General features: G+C 52.8%; 3 protein-coding genes across 16 annotated transcripts in view; 1 reads left to right on the forward strand and 2 right to left on the reverse strand.

Moving 5' to 3' along the window:
- NGEF (neuronal guanine nucleotide exchange factor) overlaps nucleotides 1–6644 on the forward strand; it is a 50741-nt gene extending 44097 nt beyond the window's left edge. For all 4 annotated transcript variants that reach the window (XM_027703811.1, XM_027703812.1, XM_027703813.1 and 1 more), the window contains 4 exons: nucleotides 16–171; nucleotides 2599–2678; nucleotides 3114–3218; nucleotides 3809–6644. In XM_027703811.1, coding sequence (XP_027559612.1) covers nucleotides 16–171; nucleotides 2599–2678; nucleotides 3114–3218; nucleotides 3809–3981 — 514 coding nt within the window. In that variant the 3' untranslated portion in view covers nucleotides 3982–6644. The remainder of the gene's footprint in view (nucleotides 1–15; nucleotides 172–2598; nucleotides 2679–3113; nucleotides 3219–3808) is intronic.
- A 301-nt stretch (nucleotides 6645–6945) lies between these two features.
- Nucleotides 6946–17596, reverse strand: SNORC (secondary ossification center associated regulator of chondrocyte maturation). Of its 3 annotated transcripts, none has more exons than XM_027703825.1 (4): nucleotides 15877–17596; nucleotides 15253–15366; nucleotides 7815–7997; nucleotides 6946–7081 (listed from the first exon to the last, which is right to left on the reverse strand). In XM_027703825.1, the coding sequence occupies exons 2-4, from the start codon at nucleotides 15323–15325 to the stop codon at nucleotides 6972–6974; spliced, it is 366 nt and encodes a 121-aa protein (XP_027559626.1). In that variant the 5' UTR covers nucleotides 15326–15366; nucleotides 15877–17596; the 3' UTR covers nucleotides 6946–6971. The 3 variants fall into 3 exon arrangements, with proteins under 3 accessions (XP_027559626.1, XP_027559623.1, XP_027559625.1); XM_027703822.1 differs by having other exon boundaries at nucleotides 7815–8000; XM_027703824.1 differs by having other exon boundaries at nucleotides 7815–8000; nucleotides 15253–15413.
- Nucleotides 17597–17728: 132 nt separating this feature from the next.
- The window catches only part of GIGYF2 (GRB10 interacting GYF protein 2), a 72565-nt gene continuing 65241 nt past the window's right edge, over nucleotides 17729–25052 (reverse strand). For all 9 annotated transcript variants that reach the window (XM_027703802.1, XM_027703808.1, XM_027703805.1 and 6 more), the window contains 8 exons: nucleotides 24574–24810; nucleotides 23894–24016; nucleotides 23072–23275; nucleotides 22762–22967; nucleotides 22326–22480; nucleotides 21713–21882; nucleotides 21303–21450; nucleotides 17729–19470 (listed from right to left, as the gene is read on the reverse strand). In XM_027703802.1, coding sequence (XP_027559603.1) covers nucleotides 19403–19470; nucleotides 21303–21450; nucleotides 21713–21882; nucleotides 22326–22480; nucleotides 22762–22967; nucleotides 23072–23275; nucleotides 23894–24016; nucleotides 24574–24810 — 1311 coding nt within the window. In that variant the 3' untranslated portion in view covers nucleotides 17729–19402. The remainder of the gene's footprint in view (nucleotides 19471–21302; nucleotides 21451–21712; nucleotides 21883–22325; nucleotides 22481–22761; nucleotides 22968–23071; nucleotides 23276–23893; nucleotides 24017–24573; nucleotides 24811–25052) is intronic.

Raw genomic sequence — 25052 nt, forward strand, 5'->3', positions numbered from 1 at the left:
TCTAACCTTTCCCAGGGACAAGTACCAGGTGTTTGACTCTGCTCCCCGAGGGCTTCTTCGGGTAGAGGAGTTGGAAGATCAGGGGCAGAGTTTGGCCAATGTCTTCATCTTGAGGCTGCTGGAGAATGCAGATGACCGGGAGGCCAGCTACATGCTGAAGGCATCGTCCCAGTGAGTACCAGGCACCCTGCCAGCACTCAGCAGTGCTCTCCCCTTACACCCTGCCAGCACTCAGCAGTGCTCTCCCCTTACACCCTGCCTGCACGGGGACCAGCTCAATGGGCTTTCCAGGGGCCCGCAGGGAGGGATCTCACTGCTGCAGCTGGGCTGGCCCTACCACCCTCTCTGCCCAGCATCACTCTCCCAAGGCTGCCTTTGTCCCCTCCTGCTGAAAGGCACTGGTGAATGAGGCAGGTTTCTCTCCTGTACAGTGTATTTGTGGCATCTGGGATGGAGGATGGACAGGCACTTTCTGTTCTGGGACAGAGAGGTCAGAATTCAGCCCAGGCACAGGAGCCCAGCTGCTTCACAGCCTGCAGCATATTCAGAAAGTAAAACCAAGAAGGAAGTGCACTGGCACACTCCAACAGCTCTGCTGGCTGCTTCTTCCATATCTCCACAGCCAGTGCCAGTCTTGTGCAGCCCTTCTGCTGCTGAGGGCCTCCTTGTCTCCCTGGATACAGGTTTTTTGGCTCACTGATTTTTCGCTTCAGGCTCCAGCAAGCTCAGACTGGGCAAATGATTCAGCTGCACTAGCACAGAGCCGATTGGTTTGGAGCACAGGGCACAGCTTTCTCACTGACCTGAGCATTACCAGGCCCATGTTTTCTAGGCACAGCATCTGTGCCACCAGCTAAACAGCTCCTGGAGACGATGCACAGCCCCAGCTGGATATTACCTGCTGTCAGTAGGCTGGTGTTCATCATCCACATCCCCAGATGAGCACCAGCCCCAGGGCTGCCCCTGACCCCCTGAGCACAGCGCAGCGCCAGTGTCAGGAGGACGAGCCCCCAGCACAGGGAGCAGCTGCCCCTTCTCCCCAGACACGTGGCTGCAGCTCTGCTGCACTGAAAATAGAGATGTCAGTCACATTATGCAGGGCAAGCGCACGTCTGACGTCTGTGAGGCTTGGCTGTGCAGAGACTGATAAACCAGGCCAGGGGAGGCAGTCGCAGGTCTGTGCTCTGCATCCTGTTCCATCTTTTAGGTGGTCACAGCAAGTATATGATCCAGAACATGGCTTGCCAACAGATCTTGAGCACTGAAGTGTTATATAGCAACTGCTGAAGACTGCTGTTCCAAAGCTGCTGGGATGATGGGGGCAGTACCAGGCACAGACTGGAAGACTAAAGAATTAGAAGGGATAAGTGGGTGCCAAACAGAGACCTTCTGCATCTGTTCCACAGCTCTTGCAGCTCTGAACCTGTATGGCAATGGTGACTTGCTCAGTGGCAGCTCACAGCTAACACCCTGGGTGGGCACTGCCAGGAGCTGGCAGCTTATTGGGACACAGCTGGTTGCAGGGATAGGACTGGAGCACAGGTGGGCTCCTTGCAGGGCGACAGGAGCTGGGCACTGCAGACAGGATCCTAAGAGCTGTGTGCAAGGCCAGCCTGGAGACAGACATGGCAAGCCCCTGGGTTGGTCTCTACATGGCAGCTCCTCCATGCACAGGGCCTTCATCCTGCACGTCTTCATCACACCAGGAAGGTGCTTCCACTGGTCCTTGGCATTGTGCATCAGCCCTGAAGCACGAGGTATTCCCAGCCCCACAGATCAGCCTGCCAGCACTTGTCCTTTATGCCTCCCTTTCAGGCCCCTCTCCTCCCAGAAGACGCTCCAGTGGCTTTAGATGTGTGTCAAATTCAGGCTTTAAAACCACCTATGGAGGTAGAAAGTTCTGGTTCCCTTGGAGCCAGGAGCAGAACTGGGCCTCCAGGCAGGAGCTGGAGCCTGTGAAAACAAAGTGCCCCATTTCCAAGTGGGGCTGAGGGAAGCCTTGAGGGGTTTCTCTAGCATCTGTGAGATCTTACCCTCCTGCTGCAGAGCAAGGTTTTGCAGTGTGCTGGGTCTGGTGGTGCATTCACATGGGTCTGTCTCATCCCCTGCAGAGTGAGCAGTACTCTTGGTGTGCTGCAGCGTTTGTCTGCAAGGGGATTAATCAGCTCTGCCCTTTAAATGTTCCTGCACAGCAGCTGCGGGAATAAATGGTTCCTGTCCTGCTTATCTCCAGGAAAAACTGCCCCTGTTGACCAGCCCAGCCAGAGCTGCCTTTGCTTGTTAGATCTCAGAGAACACCAAGCCCCCACCCCACTGTGCTGGCTCCCAGCAGCAGTGCTGCTCCCCACAGGGGGACACTGCTGCCTGTGGGGACAGCCAGGGCTGTGCAGCGGGGCCCAGAGCACTGTGCCATGTGTGACATCCCAACAAGGGTGTGCAAGAGTGGGGCTCAGCATCACCGCTGAGTCCAGGACCCCTGAGGGGCAGGCGGGAAAAGGCTGGGAGGAGGAATTCAGAGCCCAGAGCTGGCTGGGCAGAAGAGCTGGAGGCCCTACAACTGTTGCATGCTCACGGCCTTGGTTTGTTTGCCCTATCCAGGAGTGAAATGAAACGCTGGATGATTTCACTGGCCCCAAACCGGAGAACCAAGTTTGTTTCATTTACATCCAGACTTGTTGGTAAGAGACACGGCATGGGAGCCAGGAGCTCTTCACCCCTACCCCAGGGTGCCTTATTCTGCCTGATCTCAGTCCAGCAACATACCTGAGGCCTCTGCCAAAGTTGAACCCTCTCCCTGGGCTCCCCTTGTGTTTCCACCATCAATACCTGCTTGTCTCTAGGCCTGGCCCTGACCTTGCCCCCCTCCAACCCAGACTGGGCTGCACCAGCACTCTCCCTACCACCCAGGCTGCTCACTGTGGTGGTGATGTGCACCCAGCTCCCTTCCCACAGAGCTGCTCCACTGGTCCCTGGGGCACCCTCTGGCCTCCCCAGGGTTCCTTACCAGGTCAGAGGGACCGTGCGCAGAGCTGGGGGACAGCACCCCCTGAGCTGTGCTGTCCTGCCGTGGGCTTCACCCCAATCATCCCTCACTGTGCCCTGTTCCCTGGCAGACTGCCCACAGATCCAGTGTGTCCACCCGTATGTGGCCCAGCAGCCCGATGAGCTGTCCCTGGAACTGGCTGATGTCCTCAACATCCTGGACAAGACAGACGATGGTACGAGGGATGGGGTGGGGATGAGCTGGGAGTCCCTGTGGAGGGCTGGGCTTTGCTCTGGGCAGGCAGCTGTGAGTCTCTCTCTTCAGCCAGAGAGAGACTTTGGCATTGGCATTACAGGTGAGGGAGGTTACTGCCTTCTCCTAACACTCAGACAATCTAGGCTTGCCCTAAGCTGTGGCAATACTGGCACAGCCACCCTGGCACCAGCTGTGGGCCATGGTAGGGCTGGCACAGCCACCCCAGATTTATCCCAGAGCTGTTCTTACCTTCATGATGCTTTGCAGTCCTGCTCTCTGGAACACCCTTGTAGCTGGTGGTCTGTCATGTTGGGTCTCTACTGGGAACCACTCCTGTGGGCACTCAGTGGCAGCAGTGCCTGCTTTCTGCTGGCATCCCTCAAGCCAGTTGTCCACACACAGTGCTGCTCAGGCACATCTCTGCTGATGGACAGACTGGGTCTGCTCCAGCACAGGCCTCTGAGCAACTTCCAGAAAGCTCTGTCAGCTCCGTAGGCTCTTTGCAGCACAGCTGTCCCAGTGCAGGAGCGAGGGCCTCCTGTGCTTACACCCATCTCTGTCTCTGCTCAGGCTGGATATTTGGGGAGCGTCTTCACGACCAGGAGAGGGGCTGGTTCCCCAGTTCTATTGGGGAAGAGATCCTGAACCCCAAAATCCGAGCCCAGAACCTGAAGGAGTGTTTCCGGGTGCACAAGTCAGATGACAGTCAGAGAAGGAAACTGGGCAGCAGAAACCGCCAGTGACTGACAGCATTCCCGAGCATCTGGACTGCCTCTGGGAGAGGGGCAGGAGACAGAGGCTGCCAGCTGGGAAGAGGTGGCACCTGTGGGACATGGTGGAGGACCTGCTGCACCGGACAAGGCACAAACACCCGTGAACAACCTGACTGTCGTTCCTGGGCCCCCCCAGCACTGATCCTTTCCTAGAGATCAGTACTCTAAACTGTAAAATAACCCTTTTCCAGGTGTTCTGTAAAGTCCCAAAGAGCATGAGCCCCATGGACACTGCCCGAAGGCCAGCTAAGCCCCATTTGTTGCACATGTGCTGGCTGGGGCTGGCTCAGGCCATTTGGGAAAGGCATGTGGCCACCAACATCACTGAGCAATTGACGTCACCCAGTGTGAGCACTCATAGCTCATTGCTCCCTTCTGAGTCTGGGGTGCTCTGGACACAGCCTCCCTCAGGGGTAGGAACTGCAGCCAAGGAGCTGTCTCGCTGCCTCTCAGAGCCTGTTGGCAACAAGCTGGGACAAGCTCCAGGACCTCCACTTCCCCTCCTACTGAGAAGCTGCTGTGCCTATTCCCACAGGCAGACCCTCAATCTGCTTCCACACCCAGCCCTGCTCCACCAGCAGCCCAGCCTTGCCAGCCCCAACCTACATCTCTACCTGCCTGATGGCCTGGAAGCACGCTTGGGCCCTGCCCCGAGGCTCAGCCCATTGCCCAGCCTGCCTCCCTCTGCAGGGTCCCCGCAGAAGCCCAGCCACCGTGGCCTTTCCCAGTGACCTGGCACTCGTGGTCTTTGCTGCTCCCTGCAAGGCCCGCACAGGGTGGCCATGCCAGCGCCTCCCTGCACAGCACCACAGCCCATGGGAGCACAGCACGCTGGGCTGCCCCGCAGCAGGGAGTGCCCTGACCCGGGAGCTGCTGTCCCACGAGCTGTGGGAGGCCCAGCCATCGCTGCCTGCATGCTTGTAACCCCCAGCCCCGCTGTACAGGCCCCCCTCCATGTGCACACCCAACCCCTGCCCCAGCACAGCCATCCCTCCTGCCAGCTGTGGCACTGAGCACCGCATGAAGCCCAGGGCACAGCGCTGAGGGGAGCCGGGGCACAGGACAGACCCACAGCCCCTGCCTGCTGTTCAGCTCCCACACACGGCTGCAGTCGAGGGCCTTGGAGCTGCAGGCTGGTCCCAAGCTGTGGCCAGCATCCACTGGGAAAATCAAGTATTTGGGACTGTTCTGGAACTCTGCAAAGGACTGTCTTCCAGACACTGTGGCCTGTGCTGGTGGATGCTCTGGCAGTGCCACGGTTGTGCTCGGGGAGGGGATGGAGAGCAGCTGCTTGCCCATGGAGCCACATACCAGCCACCTGCACGGAGGGGAGAGGCACCACCGTGCCAGCAGCAGCGTGAGGAGGAAGCAGGATGCTGGGAAGCTGCTGAAGGGAGGATCCTGAGCTGGTCTTTGAACCATATGGGGCCCAGATTACACATGGGGTGTGCAGCATGAGGCCAGACACAGCTGAGGGGGGGCCAGGGCTGTCCTTGGGGCTGCCTCTACTGTCACCACAGCCCTGGTACAGCCAGCTCAGAGCCAGTCCCCAGGACCAAAGTGGGGGAAGCCACAGCAGTGAAGAGAGAGAGAAGGCTTTGGCTGCTCAGGTCCGGCTCAGTGCCACCACCTTAGCATGTGATCACAGCCAGCAGGGCTGTGCTTTGTGCTGCCCCAGCCACCTGTGGCACCCCTGGCAGAGGTCCCTGGGCAGCTCACACCATCCAGAGCCCAGCCCAGAGCTGGGGCCAGGAAGGACCTGCAGCCTCTAGTCTGGAGCAGGGGGCTGATTTAATGGGGACACCCCAAGCCAGGCTCCCCATCAGCACCCCGCAGTCAGCTTTCTGAGACAACCAAACCTCCGGCTCAGGGTCCAGACCTTGCAGCAGCCACAAATTTACTAGTGCAAACCCCCAGGGAGTTTCAGCTCGAGGAAGCTGTTAAAATTACCTGAGAAGTTGCCACAATGCAGATCCTCCAGCTTTGCAGCCCAGCAGCCAGGCCAGCCGAGGCACTGCAGCCCAACATACCTGCCTGGGGTGTTTCTCACAGGACACAAAAGCTGGATTACCCATCGATGAGAAGCAGCTGTTTCACTAGTTCCCCAGTGCCAGGACAGCAGGTCCTCACTGGATTTCTCCAGGGAGTGGGGCTGCTGTGCCCTGTCCCACGGCCAAGCCCTGGGACCGCTCCAGCCCCTCCTGCTCTGTTGTGACTCCAGGACTCCAGACCCCGGACACAGGCTGTGCCGTTTTCAGGCACCAAGTGCATCCAGTGTTACTTCCTCAGCCCCAGCCCTGCACGCCCCCGTTTCAGTGGTCTCCAGTGTTGTCCAGGGCCAGGCCTGCGGCCCACAAGCAGGGGCTGGAGCCCCCTGGCCCCTGCCAGGCTGCCTCAGCGAACTGAGGGGAACTTCTTGTTGTCTCGTTTTACCGTGTGATGAAATGTAGCTGAGCAAGCCAGTGCCAAAACAGCTTCTGTGTGTCTCCTTCCTCCCCTGCACTGATCACTCGCCTCCTCTCAGTCTCCTCCAGGGCAATAGGTGGGGAGCAACTGGCCCAAATGCAGTGGGTGGAAGTGGGGTTGAACACATGAATGTGCGGTGGTTTATGCCAATAAACAACTCTTCCCGAGGAAAGCTGTGCTGAGGGATGCCCCACACTGTTACCATCACCCAGGCTAGACCCAGCAGGGCCCCTTTGAGCTCTGAGCTCAAAGCCACACACTGCCACAAGTCCTTTGTGACCGGGGGGTGACAGGGCCTGGGGTGGTGAAGTCTGCCAGGTCTGGGTGCACCCAGGAGACGCGCACACTAAGAGCAAACAGCACTCAGGTGCAACCTGGCTGCTCAGCAGAGGGCCTGGAGTGCAGCATTTTTCCAGGGCCCCAGGCACACAGGGCAGCAGCAGGCAAGAGCTGAAGACAGGCTGGTTGTGTAACAGAAAAATCTTTTATTGAGTTCAGGAGGCCGAGAACTTTCTCAGCGTGATGATGACCAACGCCACAAGCACAGACGTCCCCAGGAGGGAAGCAATGACAATGGCACCGATAGCTCCAGGCCCCAGTGAGCCTGCAGGGACAGAAAACAAGGTGTGAGGTCAGCAGAGCCAGGGGGTCCCAGGTGGGAAGGGCTGCAGGGATCACCCCACACCCAGCATGTCCCCAGCCATCGGGTCACACTCCTGCCCTGGAGCTCAGGCACTGGCCATGGTAGATGTCCCATGTCCCCAGACAGCTGAGGTGTGGTCCTGTGCTCCAGCAGCACTGCACCTTTGGACAGGGGCTGTAGCCAGCCACTGCCACCTCAGCCAGGTCCCAGGGACAGCTACCACAAAGCAGGTCTGTGGCACTGAGCTTTCCTGTTAACACCCAGACTTAGAGTTGCTTTGCCTGTGGCAAAACTGCATCCAAAGAGGTGCTTGCTGTCAGTCAGGATCCGGGAAAGGTGCTCACTCCCTGTTTAGGGAGCTCCAGGCACATTCTGCTCTGGAGAGCCCTGCCCATGCTCAGACCACTTTCTGCAGGTGCCTGCCATGACAGGTCAGACTGGGGGCAAGAGGAAAGGTCTTGGAGCAGCTCTGGGGCTGGCCAGTGCTCCACAGTGGAGGCTCTTCAGCGGGGAAGTTCCCCTGAGCAGGAGGTACAGGCAGCCCTTCCCCTCCCTAGCAGTGTGGCTGGGGACAGGCCACCTCTGGTGGCTTCAGCACCTCCTGGGAGGTGACAGGCCCCAGAGAGCCAATGCACAGTGACACCCCAGGCCCTGTAGGGGTGAGCTGCAGGTGGCCCGTGGTGCAGCCACGTACCGTCCCCGGTGTCCAGTCGGTGCAGGTGGGTGGTGTCCTCGGGCTCCAGCTCAGAGGTGTACAGGGGGAAGGCGGTGGCGTCCGACAGCCGCGCTGTGGTGGTGGCAGCGTCGAAGGGACCGGCTCCGGAGGGCAGCTCAGGTGGCTCGTTCCACAGGGTGGGGACCGGGCCCTGTGGGTACTCTGCTGGGACACAAGCACCCATGGGCATGGGGGCCAAGGCAGGCTGCTGGTGACAAGCACAGCTCAGCAGGTCCCTGGGCTCCAGCTGCCTGCCAGGTGCCCCTAGGGTGGGTGCAGGGGTGACCTGAGGGCTGAGAAACCCAGTGGGGCACAGCCCTCCCCACAGAGGGCACCACCTCCACTCAACACCCACACCCAGAGCAGCCCCAGGGTGATGCCAATGCCACAGGCTTTTGGGGCACTCTGGTGTACACACAGCACACACGGGACAACAGGGAGCTCCCCGGACTGTGCAACCTCTGCTCATGCACAAACAGGCCCTGTGAACACCCACAGCTGTTTTGCTCGTGGATACCCGTAGGACTGGGCTGGGAGGGGCTGGCACATGTCTGCAACAGGCAGAGGCCACCTGGCTACCTGTGCTGGCCAAATTCCCAGCATTTCAGGGCCTTTCTGTCCTGCACTCCCAGTCCGTGCAGTGCAGGATGCCAGAGGTGCTGGCACAGTGCAGGACACGGCTCCCCCAGACAGGACCCCAGAGCCTCAACTTCCCTCTCCCACACCTCCCCCGTGCCAGGGAGATGAAAGCCAGGCCAGGCTCTGATGTTACCACCGGTCTCCTGTTATTCCTTCCCCCCGTGGGTCAGGGCCCAAGGCAGAGCCCTCCCTGTCTGTGTGTGGCTCAGCCCAGCGCTGCCTGTCAATGCCCAGCTTGTTCGGATGGGCCCTGGCGGGAGCAGGAGACATTCCACAGCTCCCTGCTGAAACCGCTGGGAATGTTGCACTGGGATGGGGAAAAAAAGCTGTGTGTGTGGGAAACGAACATCCAGAGCCAGGGCCCACCTGAACTGACACAGTGGTTGTCACAACTAGGACAGGCAGTCAGAGGAGCTGGAGCAAGCAACCCAGGCTCCCTGGGGCAAGGTACCCTGGCTCTGGCATGTGAACCCTTGGTGTCCCAGGCTCTATGGCCTGGAAAGAGAGGTGGCAGCAGCACATCCTGGCAGTGCCAGCCTGATGTCTCAGTACCTCGAGCCCTCCTTGCCTCCAGCAGAGCAGGAACAATTGTCATTAATGGGCTCCACCACACACTGTTCTCCTGTAGGAGCCCCACATCCAAAGGAACAGGGGCACCAAAACACTCCCCTTTTCTGTCTGGACAAACCAACTGAGAAATTACTTCAGGGCTTGCCTCAGAGAGTAGCTCCCACCATCCCCAGAGCTATTCCAGGCTGCCCACAGTCTCGGGGACAAAACAATGTTCTAAACTAGTTGTGAAAGCCCTTTCTACAGCCAGAAAACCTACAGGATGTTCAGTGAGGCAGCTACCAGGTTTAACTCTGGCCCACTGAGCACAGAGAGAGACAAGTAAGTCCCAGCATGTGGGCTGTGCCAGCTGGGCCAGGCAGGGACCCCAGCACACCCAGGTTGGCTGTCCCGCCGGGGAGGAGCAGGTGCAGCGCCGATACCGTGTCCTCACACACCCGGTACACCCGTGCTCACTGCACCAGAGGGGTGAGCTCGGCTCCCCCAGACAAGCACAGAGCTTTGTGTTCCACCAGGGCTCCCCAGAAACACCTGAGCCCTTTGCAGGGCCCTTCCCAACCTGTGCTGCAAAACCAACCAGCAGAGCTGAAGACTCACATCCCATCCAGAGGCTCTTCCAGAAAGTGTCATTTCCAGTGGAGCTCTCTTCTATAAATCCTGTGGTTCACTACCAGAGGACAGAGCAGGAGGAAATACAGAATTCAGTGAGTAAAGGTAGTTAAAACAACAGGGAGAGGAAATGAGCAGAGCTGGGCTAATTAGTTGTCAACAGTGGCGTGGAGAAGCTGTTGGTTTAGGAACAGGCCAAACGTAAGGAACAGTTTTGAAGCCCTCGTTCCAGGCTGCTTTTGCAAGGGGAGAAACCCCACCCAGAAGAGCCACACTCCAGCTATGACCTTGCTGACTGTGTCAACAACCCTGGGGCCAGCACCAGCACTGCCACTGTCCCCAGCTGGAAGAGGAACACTGTGCTGGGAGGACGGCATTGCTGCCTTTCCCAAGAATGTTTTTTCTCTCCAGAGCTGGGCATGGCCCTCACGTCTGCCCAGGGACAGGCGTGAGCTGCGATGATCTGTAACAGATGCAGCACCACCCAGGGGGGCTGTAGGACCTGGACAGGGTCTTCCCAACTCTCAAAGGGGTAAGGAGGGAGCAGTACCCCTTCCAGCCAGAGTGCAAAGGTTCTTTATCTAACCAGACCCACAGGTCCCAGAAAGTCTCTCCTGTCCCCTCCTAGAATGCATTTAATTCCTGAAAAATCTACTGCAGCTCTCTTTAAGCAGGGCACAGAGCTTATTTTTGATAGCCAAGTACAGAGGAAACAGGGGTTTTTTTGTTTGTTTATGATCTCTGTGATTTTTTCAAGACCTGGATGCTGCTGGGTATATATTTGGTTAACTCCCCTCATCTGATGCTTTCAGTTCACCCGCACAGAGGGGGCAGAGTGTGCCAACCACACGTTTTCTGTCCGAGTTCTTGTGGTTTTACCTTAACGGCGCTTCAGCCGAGGGAAACACAACCCCTTTCAGTCGGCTCTGGTGCCTCACAAACAGGGTTGTCAGCTCAGAGGCAGCAGCAGAGTCGTGCACAGGCACGAAGTCAAACACCAACAAGTGAATGTCACAGGAGCCAGGGCTGGTCCCCTCCTCATTCCTTCCCCTCACTGCTGCTGGAGCAAGGTGCAGAGCCCTGCCACCGGCACAGCGGGTGGGGGGACACAAAACCCACCCCTAGAGAACACTGCCAGCAGCCAGGCCCCTGCAGAGCTGACTGCTGCAGCCTGGCAGAGCCCCTGCTCGTGGCCAGCACTTTTTCCATGGCTCACCTCTGATCTTCCCTCCCAAACCAACAGCTCATGTCCTCATGTGCCTCCACTCCTGCGTGGCTGAGAAGTCCAAGCACCCATCCAACCACCCTCTCACATCCAGCAGGTTTCTTTACCAAGCAGAGGTGTCACATCATCTCCCCGACAGCCCCAGTGAGTGTCAGCCCTGCTGCCACCAGCAGGTCTCTAACAGAGCCACAGTAAATACCACACTCCCTCTCCAGTCCTCTGGGAAAAGCAAGGGAGAAGGACAGAGCTTGTGTCAGGTGCCAAAACCCAACACACACATTTAATAAGATCTCACATGTCTCCAAGTGAGAAATGAGGGCCTCTTCTGGTCACCTGTTGGATGGAGGCTGGGCAGGCTCTACGTACAGGTGTAGGACCCAAGTGAGGAAGTTCAGTTCTCTGCCTGCTGCCCGTGTTCTGGGGGACCACCACAAGTTCCTCTCCCCCTCCTGGGCTCAGTTTCTCTGTGCACAAGCAGGAGACCAGGATTCTAAACAGCATCTACAGGGAAAGCAGCACCAGTGCAGCCAGGCCTGAGCACCCACACAGTTACTGTCACCCTGAGGGTGACCAGGGGGACATGTCTGTGACTGAGCAAACACCTCCAGGACAGCTCCAACCCAGCAGAAGCCCTTCACAGGGAAAGAGGAATTTACAGGGCAGTTCCACAGCTCTGGAGGCAGGGAGCAGCATTTCTCACGTGTGAAAACACCCAAACACGTTGCCATCTCCAGTGAAGGGGTGCAGCCAAGAGTTGGAAACCAGATATGGAAGGCAAGGTAGCACATGGCTTTCCTGCACACCCAAGAACTTTATTTCTACAAAGAACTAGCAAGAAACATGCTCAAAATACATCCTACAACACAAGACCAGATGTTTAACATCTGGGTGAGAGCCATGCATTAGCTGTGCTGGCATCAGTCTTGGGACCAGTCCTGTCACAAATGGACAAAATGGACTAAAAGTAATACTGGAATTACTGGAATACTAATACTATACTAAAAACTATACTAAAGTATTCCAGCATGCCAGGTGGATGATGGCAGTTCTACCTTCCCACACACTGACACTACAAATTGCCTTATTTTAGGGAAATCTCTCTGCTGCACTATGTCCTCTCCCCCTCTCCAGCACAGGTTAGTTACAACTGAGATCAGGAAAAGGGAAGAAAATCTCAGAGTTTCTGTAAAGAAATCCACCATAAGTTTTCCAAGGATGCAGGGATCCAGGGGGACTCCAGCCACGTGGGCTGTAGAGAGATCCTGAGAGGATGACACCAAGAGCAACCTGACAAAACTGCTGTTTCCATGCTCAGAGAGAAGGTGGTGAGGTGAGCTGCCAGCACAGTGACATGGTGGCCAGTGCCCCAGGTACTCAGTGACAAAGGTAAGACTGGAAGAGTCTCCACAAGTGACAGGTCTTGAGGAAGCCAACCAAATGTGATGGAGCCAGACCCTCCCAGACAGGCAGACTGTGAGACCTCAGGGCTGGCAGATGTGGCCACTTCACATCTTCATCCCCGAGATCCCTCACCAGTGACCAATACTCTTCCTCACCCAAGCTGGTTTCAGCCCCTTGTCATCTTCACTCCCCACTTCCAACCCAGCAACCTCAGCCAGGAGTCAGGAGCAGCGTCAGTAATTTATGAGGAGTGTTGGTACAGAGCAAGGCTGAGTAACGGCCCACAAAGTCCTGCTGTAAGTCTGAACCACATCTTCTCCACAAATTTCCCTGACAAAACCCATTTACTGCTTCTCATGTTCTAGTACTTGAGCTTTAAAAACTTCCTAATCATCTTTTAGTCTCCTATAGTTGAGAATGAGGACACATGAGCTGCTACAGAGATGTCCCCAGTCAAGGTGGTGTCCTGTATATTTTCCTTCAGCACATCTGCCCTGCTGCTTTTCCCCTCAAACTCCTTCTGATGTGCCACCACAGTACAACACATTTCCACACCAGCTCAAACCAAAGAAACTCACGAGCCCTTAGGTGAATTTAGATAGCAAATACGTACACGATTCAGAAGCCCACACCTTGCAAAGGCTTTTTACTCACTTCCACTTCACTCGGAGCTCTGAATCTATTACAGGAATTGAACCTGGGTTTGCTGACAGAGTGGTGGCACAGGTGCAGCCTGTCCAGGGCAGCCCCTGCCCCGGCCCCGGGGAGGGCTCTGCTGAGCACTCAGAGGTGCTGGGATGGGAGGGCAGGGCTGGTGAACTCTGAGGACAGCACCGGGCTGTCCAGCCCCAGGTGGCCGTGGTGGCACAGGGCCAGGGCAGGATGAAAAGAGGCCTTCACCGGGAGCACAAAGGGCATCTGTGCCGGGCGAGTGCCACAGCTCCGGTGTGGAGCACACGGAGCAACAGGAGCGCTGCGGTCCTGAGGAACGGGGAGTAAACTTGTTTACAGAGAGGCAGGGCCACGTGTGGATGTGCTCAGACCAGAGGGCTGTCTGTGCCCTTCCCCTCTTTGTCTGCACCAGGCAGGAAATTTCCTTTTCTAATGGAGTAAAAGGCAGAAAAAATTCCACTGTGTGCTAAAAGCTCCTGTACTGGGGCAGGAACTCTCGATGCCTAATGCAGAGTCATTCTGCTCCTGGGATGGCTTCCATACACGCTGGTTCCCTCTTGTCCTCTTTGAGGGAGCAGGGAACAACTTGATAGAGGCCTTAAGCAGAGAAAGCAGGAAGTCTGTCCTGCACACCAGGATCTGAACGTTGCATTCACCAGCACAAAGCCCTTCAAGAGTACTGGCCTTGCTGCACGAGCACAACTCAGCCAGCAAAGGAATCAATAAACCTGGGAGTATCTCACGGGAGCAAAGTGAGACAGGGAGGCAGTGACAGGGCAATGCCAGAGCAGGCCCACAGGAAAGCTGGCACAGAGGGAGGCAGAGCAAATACGCACCAAATACTGGAAATTTAAACACCACAGAAGAAATCCCAGCTCAGAGAGGAAACAGACTGAATTCTCACTGGAAATGAATCACTTCCTGCAGAGTGAAATACTGTTAATGATGAAGAAAGATCTTACCTGGCGCAGGGCAGGAGCACGGTCACTGCTCCTGGGAGCAAGAGCAAGGCACAAACTGAAACTGTGCTAAAGTGATTAATGTTCCACTGTACAAAAAAGGCTGAGGGTTTGAGAAGGAAAGTATGCACTTTTTAGTGCTCATTTCTTATTTATTTAAAAGTTTCCCAGCAGGAAGGTGTCCTCCACAGGGAGGATACCAGCTGCAGGAATTCTGTTCCTGAACTCACAGCTGTTCCAGCCAGGCACAGCATTGAATTCTCCAACCCCTATGAAAGCCCCTTTAAAAAGAAGCAATTTCATAATTTCATCTGCTAAACAGCTGGCCAGGATCTCCCTCCTAGGCAAGATGCTCGGAACAAACTGGGGGGGAACTGCAAACCAGCCTTGCTCCAGGTCTAGGGAGGTAGGACAGGAATTCAGGAAAACAAATGCTGTGCTCCTGCCTGTTTTCCTGGCCCCAGCCATCCCTTCACAGCCTCACCTCCACTGAATAAAAGGCTTTGAGGGAAGCAGTTCCCCACAGGAGTTTCCACCTCTACGCTCAGAGCCCATCAACACAGCGGGTTTGGAAGCCAGTTTTCCCTCCCCTGTAAAACCCACCTGAGCCCTGCAGCCTGGAGGTGCCTGTGCTCCCTGGGGCCAGCACAGGGTGCCAAGGGCAGGGCAGGTAGGGCTGAAATTACTGATGATTCCCTCAAAAACGGTGCCTTACAGAGCAGGCACCTCACCTGTTCTGATTCCCATCCCCTCACTGAACATGGGGCAGAGCCTTCCCAGCACTGCCTTGGGACCCCCAGCTCTGCACAGACCCCCTGAGGATGCAGAGTTTGGCTCTGGATGGAGGTTTTCAGGGACACTTCCCTATTTCTGCCAGCAGCAGCTGTTGGGGAGTTCCCGCTGTAGCAGAGCACAGAAGGAATCAGGAATTGCCCCACAGGCTTTGGCCCCAAAACCCATTTCTTTTCACAACTGTAACTTCTTCCTGCCATTAAAAGCTGAGGAACAGCCTGTCCCCTCAGCTGCTGGGAGGTTTTCCATCTCCTGTGACTGATGTGACCACTGATCTCCAGCCACCTACACTCACATATGTGCTACTGCTGTTCTGCTGAGGAAAAGTTACAAAGAATTTTCTCCATTTTCCCCAACAGAAACTTGGTTTTTGGGATGGAAAATATAATCTTACTCACCACCAGCCACCAATTCCAAAGCTGGTTTCCATTAATCAATTATAATTCAACACATACTTATAGATGTTTTCAGGGAAGTGAGAGGAGAGAGAGGCAGCATAGTAAAGGATCTTCCACGCTTTTGGGCTTTACATGCAAACAAAGCTCCTTACCTGCCAGCACAGCAGGGACCAGGATGGCACACAGTGTCAGCAGGAACAGGCGAAGGGCTCTGTGGCAGGGCATGGCTTCCCTCAGGAACAGCGCCGGCAGGAATCCTTTAAACTCTTCAAAGTACGAAACAACGTGGAAATGTCACTGCTGTAATAAAAATCTTGTCCAGAAAGGTAAAAAAAAAAATAATTCCCTTCACAACAGCAAGTGTGTAGAGAGTGCAAAGCCCAGCAGAGCCTCCCTCGCTCTGGCTCCAGGAGCACAGCTCCTCCCGAAGGCAGCTCCACCCTCCCAAACTTGTGCTGAGAAGCCCAGAGCAGCCCAGCCTCAGGCAGCTCACCCTGCCAGGCCAGTGCACACAGAGCAGTTGTTGGTGAGCCCTTCCCGGAGGCCACGGGGATGCTCCTGGAATGCCTTCCCTCGGCAGGAGGATAACACAGGAGCCATTGGGGCAGCTCACCCCAAACCCCGCACCCTGGGCTCTGAGGGCTCTGCCCTCGCTCTGCAGGGCGTGCAGGTACTTCAGGGTGGGCACAGCAAAGAACAAGGGCCTCAATCAGAGCTAAAATGCTGTGAGAGAGCCAGAGCAGCCCCATGGCACCATTTCTGGGTGGAATACTTACAGAGCTGGACTGGGAGCCGTGGGTGGTCTTCGCTGCCCAGTAAAGGCTGGGAAGTCCTGCAGGAGAGTCGGCTCCGGAGGGCAGGGCCAGCATCCTCCTGGGATCCCAAGTGCACAGACACCACTCCTGCCAGCTCTGCCATCGGCCCTGCCCGCCTGGGGGCTCGTGGGAAGGTCACAGCACAGAAAACAGGCTTGTTTCAAATCACATTTGCACCAACAGAGACTGGGGGAAGGATGAAGTGTATAAAAAGGGGAACACTCCAGCTGACTGTCACAGAAGAATTTCATTAGGATTTTTTAAACTGTGGGGATCAAATACTTCATGTTTTCCCTTCAAGTAATGAAGTACACAAACACTCCCAATGTCAGTACTTTATGCTCTGAAAATATGACACAAGTATTTTTGGGTTAAATTTCAGATACAGATTTTTCTGCTAAGAGATCTCTTTGCTTTTTGGCTTTCTCTGACAGGCAGCCAGACACAGTTTAGGTGCCCCTTTAGATCACTGCTTGCTGCACGCCTGTGCAAGAAGTGCCTGGCTGAGAGGAGAAGCAGCAAAACCAGAGAGAACAGAGTCCTGTCCCTGCAGTGAAACAAGGAGTGAGGCAGCTACCTGGGGAATCGTGCTCCAAAGAGACCTCAGACACCTCCAGCATGGAATTCAACATCATCTGTCAAACCTGGGGCAAAGCCCCAGCAGGTTCTGTCTGCAAAGGCGCTCAAAGCACGGAAATACAGCCAGCAGCAGGTAAAATGCTACAGCTCCTGTTTTTCCCATTCCTACTGATCCAAACAACTCTTGCTACAGAAACAGGCCCTGTGTTTGTCACAGGAGGTGACAAGGCAGTCACCTGAGCACACAACCTGCACACGCCAGCACCTCCCCTTTGTACCAAACACAGAAACCAGCACATTTCAGTACAAAGAACAAGATCTTCCCCACTGGTCCATTACTGACACACTCTGAGAGGTTGAGTGAGACCCTCAGGGTCTGTTGCACATTTCCCCTGCTTGCATTTCTGCATTTTCATGTAGCAATCAAGGAGCTGCTCCTTCCCTGCCCCCCACCTGAGCTGGAAATTAATGGGCTTTTGTGTATTTGTTACATGGTAGAGAGCAGTCCAAAACTGGATTGTAGAAATTAGATCATACCATTAAAAAACAGAAAGCACTTATTAACCAGACACCTCATATGCTAAAAAAAAGAGAAGATATTAAAACAAAGTCAGGTTATCAGCCTAAACACATCCTGTTCTCTCTGAGACATCAGCTAAACATCATGCAAGGCACTGTGTAATTTGGGCCTTAGCACACTTACTTTTTGTGGTCATATGAATGGCAGGAGAACATTTATCATTACCTTTTACTGGGATTTTCCACATAAAAATAAGCAGCAAGTAGAAAAAAAGGAAAATTAAGTCTGAAAAGGGAAACCTACAAGGTGTCTGTGTGGACTTTGGGCTGAGGGGAGGAATCAAACCTCTCATTGACAGCAGTGAACTGGGGTGGGTGGGGTGAGAGAGAACCAGCCACGGCTTGATCTCCCCTGCACAAACAACACGAGCACGAATTCATGTGTTTCTCTACAGGGTGTGGGGGGGGAATTAAAGCTTTCTTGTTTCCAATCTCAACTTACTGGTGTTTATTTGAACTCTAAAATTATCAAGCAGAAAAACCCACCGGTATTCCTCACCAGGGAAAAAATAAAGCAGCAGTTGTTGTTCCACATCCTGTGGATTTGCTTGTTGTTTCTTGATGAAAACTGATGCGAGTCGAGTTTGGGGTGAGTTTTAGCACCAGGAATTATCTCAAAACTCGGCTTTGACAAAAGCAAGCAGAAAGTTTTCTCTCAGATATAATACAACCAGGTTTTATTTAAGTTCTCTCTTTTTCCCCCCCACACTGGCAAAAGTTCAGAGGGAGTTTAAAGTTTTGTAAACATTTTAACTACCCCTCTTCCCCCTTTTATGAATTTACAAAGCAAAGGAGACAGGGAGACCAGATTTGCAACAGTTCCAAGTCTCTCCATGCTATTGGATCCAAAAACTATATACAAGTCTGCAGCAGTCTCTGTATAGTTACTGTACATGTTTGGGGGCAGGGGGAAGAGAGAGGAGGAGGGGAAGGTGACCCCAAAAAATGAATAAACCAAATGAAATAAAATCCAAAGCCAAACTGCTCTTGAGCAACTCGAACTGTTTTCTTTAGGCAGTGATGACAGAACAACAGACACCTTTACACAACTCCACCAAAACTGCAGCGGATCTCCCTCGCAGGTTACAACCCTCTGGGGACGGGAGATGGGACCAGGGGGTCAAACTAAGTGCATTTGGCAGTTCTTCTCTTTCTTTGCGGTGTGTGCATGTGGGTGGGTGGGCAGGTGGAGCAGGGAAGGTGGTGTTAATCTTTCGGTGAGAGAGGAAGGTTATGACTCCATAAATACTCAGATTATGGATCCCAGTGAAGGTGCATGAAGTAGTTTAAGGTGTAGAAGATAAGCAGGGCCGTCATTGCACAAAGCTTCATCCTCCAGTGTCTCTCCTCACGACGAAAGGGCATCTCTGCTCGTTCCCTAAGCACTGAAATGACAACCAGCTGAGCCTGCCGGGGCACGGGGCTGAGAGCCAGCGTCCACCCCCTGCAAAGACTACACAGCCACACGCCAACATCCCACTGTCTCTTAAACGAGACAAATTTGCAGGAAAAGAGCTCAAAATAAACTGGTCCTAACCCTCTGAAGGTAGCATGTAAGGGGTAAATTCAACCTGAAAGAAGAGATGCCACCCCCCTTTTTTCCCAGAGCAGAAGTCCCCACTTGTCCGGGAAGGCTGGAGTTTGTCGACGGGGAACTCCAGCAGCTCCAGCATCACCACCTAATGAAGACAGACTCGAGCTTTCCCTCCAAAAATAATGTGCTGAGAAGGGCTGGCAGGGGGTGTGCAACTTCAAACCAACCCAAGCTAAACTGCGCCCGCCACCGCCCCTCTCGTGTGTCGCCAGTTCTGCGTTAGCTTATGATGCCCCTCCTGGCCCGGCAGAGCACCCGCCCCGGGGAGCCCAGGCAGGAGCTGTGGCATTGGGGTTTGACCAACATCTGTTAACCACAAACTCTCTCTCTCTCTCTCCATAGGACTGCACATGTTGGACGTGGTAAGAGTAACCAGGAGAGGGAAGCAATAGTTTGCGGAATCCCAATTGATTTTTTTTTTTTCCAGGTATGTCAGCAGAAGGAATCACAGCACAGTGAAAGCTCGCTGCCCAAATCAGCCTCGTTGTGAAGGAATCCTAACTCCCACCCTCCCAGGGCTCTGAGCAACGTCCACGGGACTCTGGGCTGACAGGAGGAACGATGCCTGTGCAGTCCTGGGCACAAAGGGTTTGCTGGGGCCAGAGGAAGCAGCCTGAGATGATTGATCCTGTGATTCACTGCGAGGTGAAGAACAACACACGGTGGAGAGCACTGTGTCCAAACGGAGAATCCATGGTTAACAGATGCAGGAAAAGCCAGTTGATTTGCACATGCTCAGTAGTCTTCCAAAGTCTCTATTTCTCCCATATTGAGCCGCTCTGAGGAGGCATTCACTGAAAACCCTGCAACCAAAAAGGACTGGGGTTAAACACCTGGCTGGGGGATGCTGTGTGTGGTGGGATAAGTCTGGGATGTGCAGCAGCAGTGCAAGACCAAGTGCATCGGAAACACCAGAGCTCACGAGGTTCTGCAACATCTTGGACTGGAGCACGTTTAAGTCAACTGGTACTGGGGAGTGGTTGCCAACACCCTCCTGCCACAGCCTGAGAGGCAGAAATGGACCTTCTGAGAACTTGGAATCCAAATGTGGAATCATGCCCAACACTTCAGGGGGTGTGAGCAATTCCACCCCTTACTTTAAAGTCTAAATACGTGCATCTATGAAATCTGTGAAATGCTTTTTTACAATCCCCATCTCTGGAGTACCACATGAAAATGTAAAGTTACACAGGGCCATGCAGGTGGCTCAAATGCACTCACATTTCTACCCAACCTTTTAGCCATGAAGTGCTGAGGACATGATGCACGTGAGAAAAGCATGAGAAAAAGTGAAAACACTTTCAACAAGGAAAATATCCGATATATCGTACGCAACTTTCCTACTGAAATCCCATTTTTACGGCTGTAACAACCCCATATGGAGTATGAGAAAAGAGAAAGTGTTCCTGTGTTTTTACTAAACACAAAGTTGACATTTCATTGTCTAGAGACTGCCATATAAGCTGCTCTGTGCTAGAGAACCAACTGCTTTCCACAGCCTCGTCTTCAAGAGATGAGAAAAAATGCTCTGCTCAGTAGGTTTAGGAAAATCACTCTGGTTCCCTCTCGTGGCAGTGTGTTACCTAAGAGGATTTGAAATTATTCTGTAAAAGAGTGTACCCATTTGTAAAAAGCTGCATGTGCTACTTCTCTCACAGTTGAAACTTCTAATTTGTATTTAGTGACTTCACATTACGTGAGTTGGTTTTCTAATACATCCAACTGAGCCCCCAGATCAGACTCACTGGGGTGGTACAAGTCAAGATTCCACAGAAAAGTTCAGTGTTCATCAATGCAGAAATCACTGATTCAGGTGAAGAGTTTTGGTTTTGGTGAGAACAAAAGACAAAAAGGCAGGGCTCTGCCAGAGCCTTAAAAAAGCAGTGACTTCAGGTGGATAACACCAGATAATGCTAAGAAGGCCCAGCACAAGCACTGGCTCAGTGCAGTGCCCTGGTTTCCTTCTGTCCCTCAGAGCACAAACATGGACACGTTTATTCTACACAAACTACACCCCACAGTGCCCAGGGACTTATATGATGCCCTTTTATCTTAAAGAAACCTTTCCATCAGTGCCACAGCAGCTGGTTAATACCATCCAGACATAAAATTAAAGATAGAGAACATAATAAATAAAGGACTGCTAATGATGTCATCATCTGCCTCCAACTGAAAATCTGTGACCATTCCACCTGTGCCATCTTTTCTGCCTAGGGTAGTCAGCACCTGTAAAAGGGTGGGAAGGCATAAAGGCAGCCTCAGGAAGCTGCTCCTCATGAAGGAACAGAAAATGTGCTTTTCTTCAAAGAATGAATTAGCATTAAATCAATAAAATAGGCATAGGTCAACTCACAAGAGGAAAGGCAGTTTAACTGACATCCCTGAACTACTTAAAGGTTTCCAGATAATAATCAAGGTATCAAAGAGGCCTTAACATGAGGGAAAGTTTGACAAAAGCTTTCCATGAGACTGGTATGGAATTTTTCAAATCATTAAATAATAATAGTATTGAAACAAAATGCTTCAACTTGGCTCAAATTCAGTATTGCCATTCAAGATCAATAAGAATTCTACACTTCACAAGGCAAACTCCCACTCCCAAACTGACCATTAATTTCTGAAGAGGAGGACTGACCTAACAAGCTGGGATCTGCCCGAACCATCTTCTGTTTCTTCTTCTTCTTCCCGCCCTGCACAGCCTCAAAATTGGATTGCTGGTTGTTGCTCTGGTTGGTCTGAAAGACCGAATGTAGTGAACTGTGGTTCATCCCCCACACTGAATCCTACAAAACAAAGTCAGGACAAAACTGTAAAGCACAATTAAGTTTGGTTTATTTACACAGAAAACATTCAAAGAGCCCAAAGCATTTCCTCCATCCCGTGTGGCAGCAGCAGGCACTGCTGCATCCACCTCATGGTTCCACAGCATGTCCTGGGTCAGACACTCTTTGATCCACAGTTGGCCACATCAGTGCAGCAGGAATGCAGCCTCTCCAGACTCCAGGTCTCCACACACTCCTGAGGACTGCAGGGAGTGGGATTTACCTGCTGTTGCTGCTGTTGCCTCTGCTGACTGGCTTTCTGTTTGGCACGGCGCTCAAGAAACTGCTTGGCAAACTCCTTGGCCTCAGGAGTGTCCCCAAGATAGGCTCTGATGTAATCATGGACCTCGTAGGGAGACTCCACTTCCTTCAGGAAAGAAACAAACGTGGGAACTGCAAGAAGAAGGCAGAGTGTGAGGGAATGCACACTGATATGCAAACACACACGTGCAAGAAACACAACCTTTGGATTTCTGTGTCACAGATTTGCTGGTCCAGCAGCCATGGCAAACAGCCTGCCCTTCCAAGTTCCCTACTGAGAGTGCAATAAAGCCCTGCCATGCAATCCATGATGAAATTGGATCCTCATCTCTGCTAATGCTTCCACAACCACTAGAAACCCTCAGCAGGCTCTGGGTGGCACTTTAAAACTGGTTCCAGTCCCCACGGATTCGTTGTAGCTGGGACAATGAAAACCATGGAGAAGATGACACAGCCAGTTCTTAATGAAGCCATTTTGCACTCGAAATGGTCCTTTGACATCATTACAGTCCCCCAGAACTACCTGGTCAGAAACAAACTGGATATTGCTTCTCACATTCCTGCCCACCTCTTACCATCTAAGTTGTTGGCCGTGTTGAGTGCATGAAGCATCTGTTCACACCACTGAGTGAATCCATCCTGGGCTTTATTAACCCCCTGGAACAATTTCAACAGCTTCTCCTCTTCTTCTACCTTCTTGTTTTGTCTACTTGTAATACCTACAGATTTACTGAGGGAAAGAAAATGCATATATTAGGTTATCAACTACCAGACTTATCCACAGTACAGTGTTATAAGACTCACTATTTTACAAGATGCAAACACTTTTTAAAAACTAAATAATTTTCTAAGCAGATGACAAAATGAACTGTGAATGATCACCTATTAACTATTTTTGTTGTCAAAATAGATCTTGAGTGACACAGGAAAAAAAAGGAGAACACATGAAGATGTTATAACTGCTGAGTGATCATCTCATGAATGGCAGCCTTTCTTTGCAACAGGTCCTACCTGAGGCTGGCATTGCTTTTGTTTTTGTTGGTCGAGTTACGAGGTCCCACTTCCTTCACTGCATCATCCCAGAAACCCATGTTGGAGTTTTTGGTATCAGCATTACTCCAGATGCTACTGACTAGGTCAGATGCCCACTGGTTGCTGGGATTAGTGTTTAGGGAGCCCCACACTGAATTCCCAATGCTGGTGTGCAGGTTAGAGTGCTGTGGAAACAGAACCAAGAGATGCTGGTTATGAGCAGCAGAGTGGGAAGGAGCAGAGCCAGGGAAGGGGCCGTTCCCTCCTCCCGTGGACACGGCGCACGTACCGTGGTATTTCGGACTCTGTTGGGCTGCTGGTGCTGCTGTTGCTGCTGTTTCTGCATCTGCCTTGCCTCCTCCTGCTGGATCTCCAGCAGGGACTTGGTGGTGCCTGTTGGTTTGGTGACATTCCCCCAGCCTGACAGTTTTTGCTGCTGTTGCTGCTGCTGTTGCTGGAGGGCCTTCATGAGCTCCCGCTGCTGACGCCTTTGCTGTTGCAGGCAAGACAAAAGTGCTTGTCCATACTCACAGAGGCTCGTTACTACTCAGAGGTCTAACTTGGAAACTGGTTTTAAACTGATTTCACTTTCTTCTGGAGAAGTCTGGCTGACCTGCTATCTTTTGGGCCATTACAGTTCCTCCAAAAAGGGAGACACTAAGTAACCAGGAAATACATATTGTTTGTTAGTCTAGGAAAGACTAAATTTATTGAATCATGACTGCAGTCAGCTAAGCATTTAGGGTCTTGGAAGAACACCTTCTCTCCTACCATCACTTGTTCTCACCCAGCCCACCCTTCCTTGAACTGCCCTGGCCTTGTGCATATCTGCAAACATATTTTAGATGTCAAATTATTTTATACTGGTTTGTGAACATATTGTACTCCTGGAGTTAAAAGGGTGCATCTTCCCTCCTTTCAGACACTTGTATTAAGAAGCTATAAAATCTTACTGAACCTATACCTGGAACAGAGGATTTTACTTGAGCTATGCTATTGCAAAAATCATTCCTCATCCTCACCATTCCTTCTAATAACTTCAGGGACAGCCAAGCAGCCACGTGGCTGAGTCCACTCCAACAACTCAGACTCTGCTCCTGTCAGGATTTACCTCTTCTCGAAGCTGCCGTTCTCGTTCTTCTTCTAACTTCTGGATTTCTGCCAATGACAGTGTGGTCTGGGATTGACAAGCTCCTGAATTTGATTGCTGACCCCATGTTGAAGATGAAGGGAGCTGGGCCAAAACAGACATCATGAGGAATTACAAAACTTTTCAGAGAATACTGCTCAAGTACAGTCATGAAAAAAACACTATAAGCCACCTTCAAAGTTTAACAAAACCCTGGAAAGTATAAAATGGTATAACTAAGTAGGAAAAGGTGCAAAGTATAAACTGTACATTTCTTTGAATTGCCCTCTGATGTATCATAGTGTATCAAGAACAATGTAACACATCATTGCCTGAAAAATAGCAAGCAATTTAGATTTCCAAGACTTCAGGAACTCCAAGCTTCAGGAACTTTGCACTGGTCCCTGGTCATTGTGGCAGAATAAACATCCTTACCCACCTGTGAGACCCTCCCAGTGTGCTTCTACTGACAGAACCTCTCCCTTTTGTAATTTGTAACTCATCTTCCTCTTCCCATCACTTTCACACTCAACTATTTGCCCTTTCCCTCTCCAGACAGTTCCTCCCTCTCCGTCCAAGGTACCCCAGGCAGCCCTGAACGCAGCTGTGGTTCTGCCGCGCGGAGCTGAAGGAGGCACAGCCTGACTGCAGGAACACCTCACCTTCATCTGTGCAAGTTGCTGCTGTTGCTGCTGCTGCTGCAGCCTCCGCAGAGCCTCCTGCTGCTGCTGCCTCTGCCTCATGATCTCCTTCTGGCGCTGGAGTTCCAGCTCCTTGCGCTTCCGCTCCTCCTCCTCCAGCCGCTGCCGCGCCGCCTCCTCCTCCATGCGGAGCCTGCTCTCCTCCAGCCGCCGCTGCGCCTCCTCCTCCTCACGGGCCCACTTGGCAGCCTCCTCTTCCTTCCCACCACAGAGAGGAATACAGTCTAAGTAGACTTAGCAAAATTTAAAATACTCCTACTTTGAGGTATTGATACTCTGAGAGAACAGAGAGAGGCCTTTATATCTGTAATCTCTACATTTCTCAGGCAAGAAAGCCCAGTAATCTCACCTATATTCCCCAAAAATACAAGCTTCCCATTGCCCCACCAGGGAACTCGGAAGAGAATGACATCTCCCTAGTTCAGACAAGCTCACTTCAT

Source organism: Neopelma chrysocephalum, unplaced genomic scaffold (assembly GCF_003984885.1).
Source record: "Neopelma chrysocephalum unplaced genomic scaffold, ASM398488v2 Primary Assembly neopelma1_252, whole genome shotgun sequence".
NCBI classification, from domain to species: Eukaryota; Metazoa; Chordata; class Aves; order Passeriformes; family Pipridae; genus Neopelma; species Neopelma chrysocephalum.

What these genes read in the sequence shown, in the direction of transcription:
- SNORC (XM_027703822.1), bottom strand. Translation starts at nt 15,325, where the DNA reads ATGCCCTGCCACAGAGCCCTTCGCCTGTTCCTGCTGACACTGTGTGCC. An exon ending in GGTCCCTGCTGTGCTGGCAG is followed by an intron (nt 8,001 to 15,252) that starts GTAAGGAGCTTT and finishes CTTGTGTCCCAG; the next exon opens with CAGAGTACCCACAGGGCCCG. An exon ending in CCGACTGGACACCGGGGACG is followed by an intron (nt 7,082 to 7,814) that starts GTACGTGGCTGC and finishes CTGTCCCTGCAG; the next exon opens with GCTCACTGGGGCCTGGAGCT.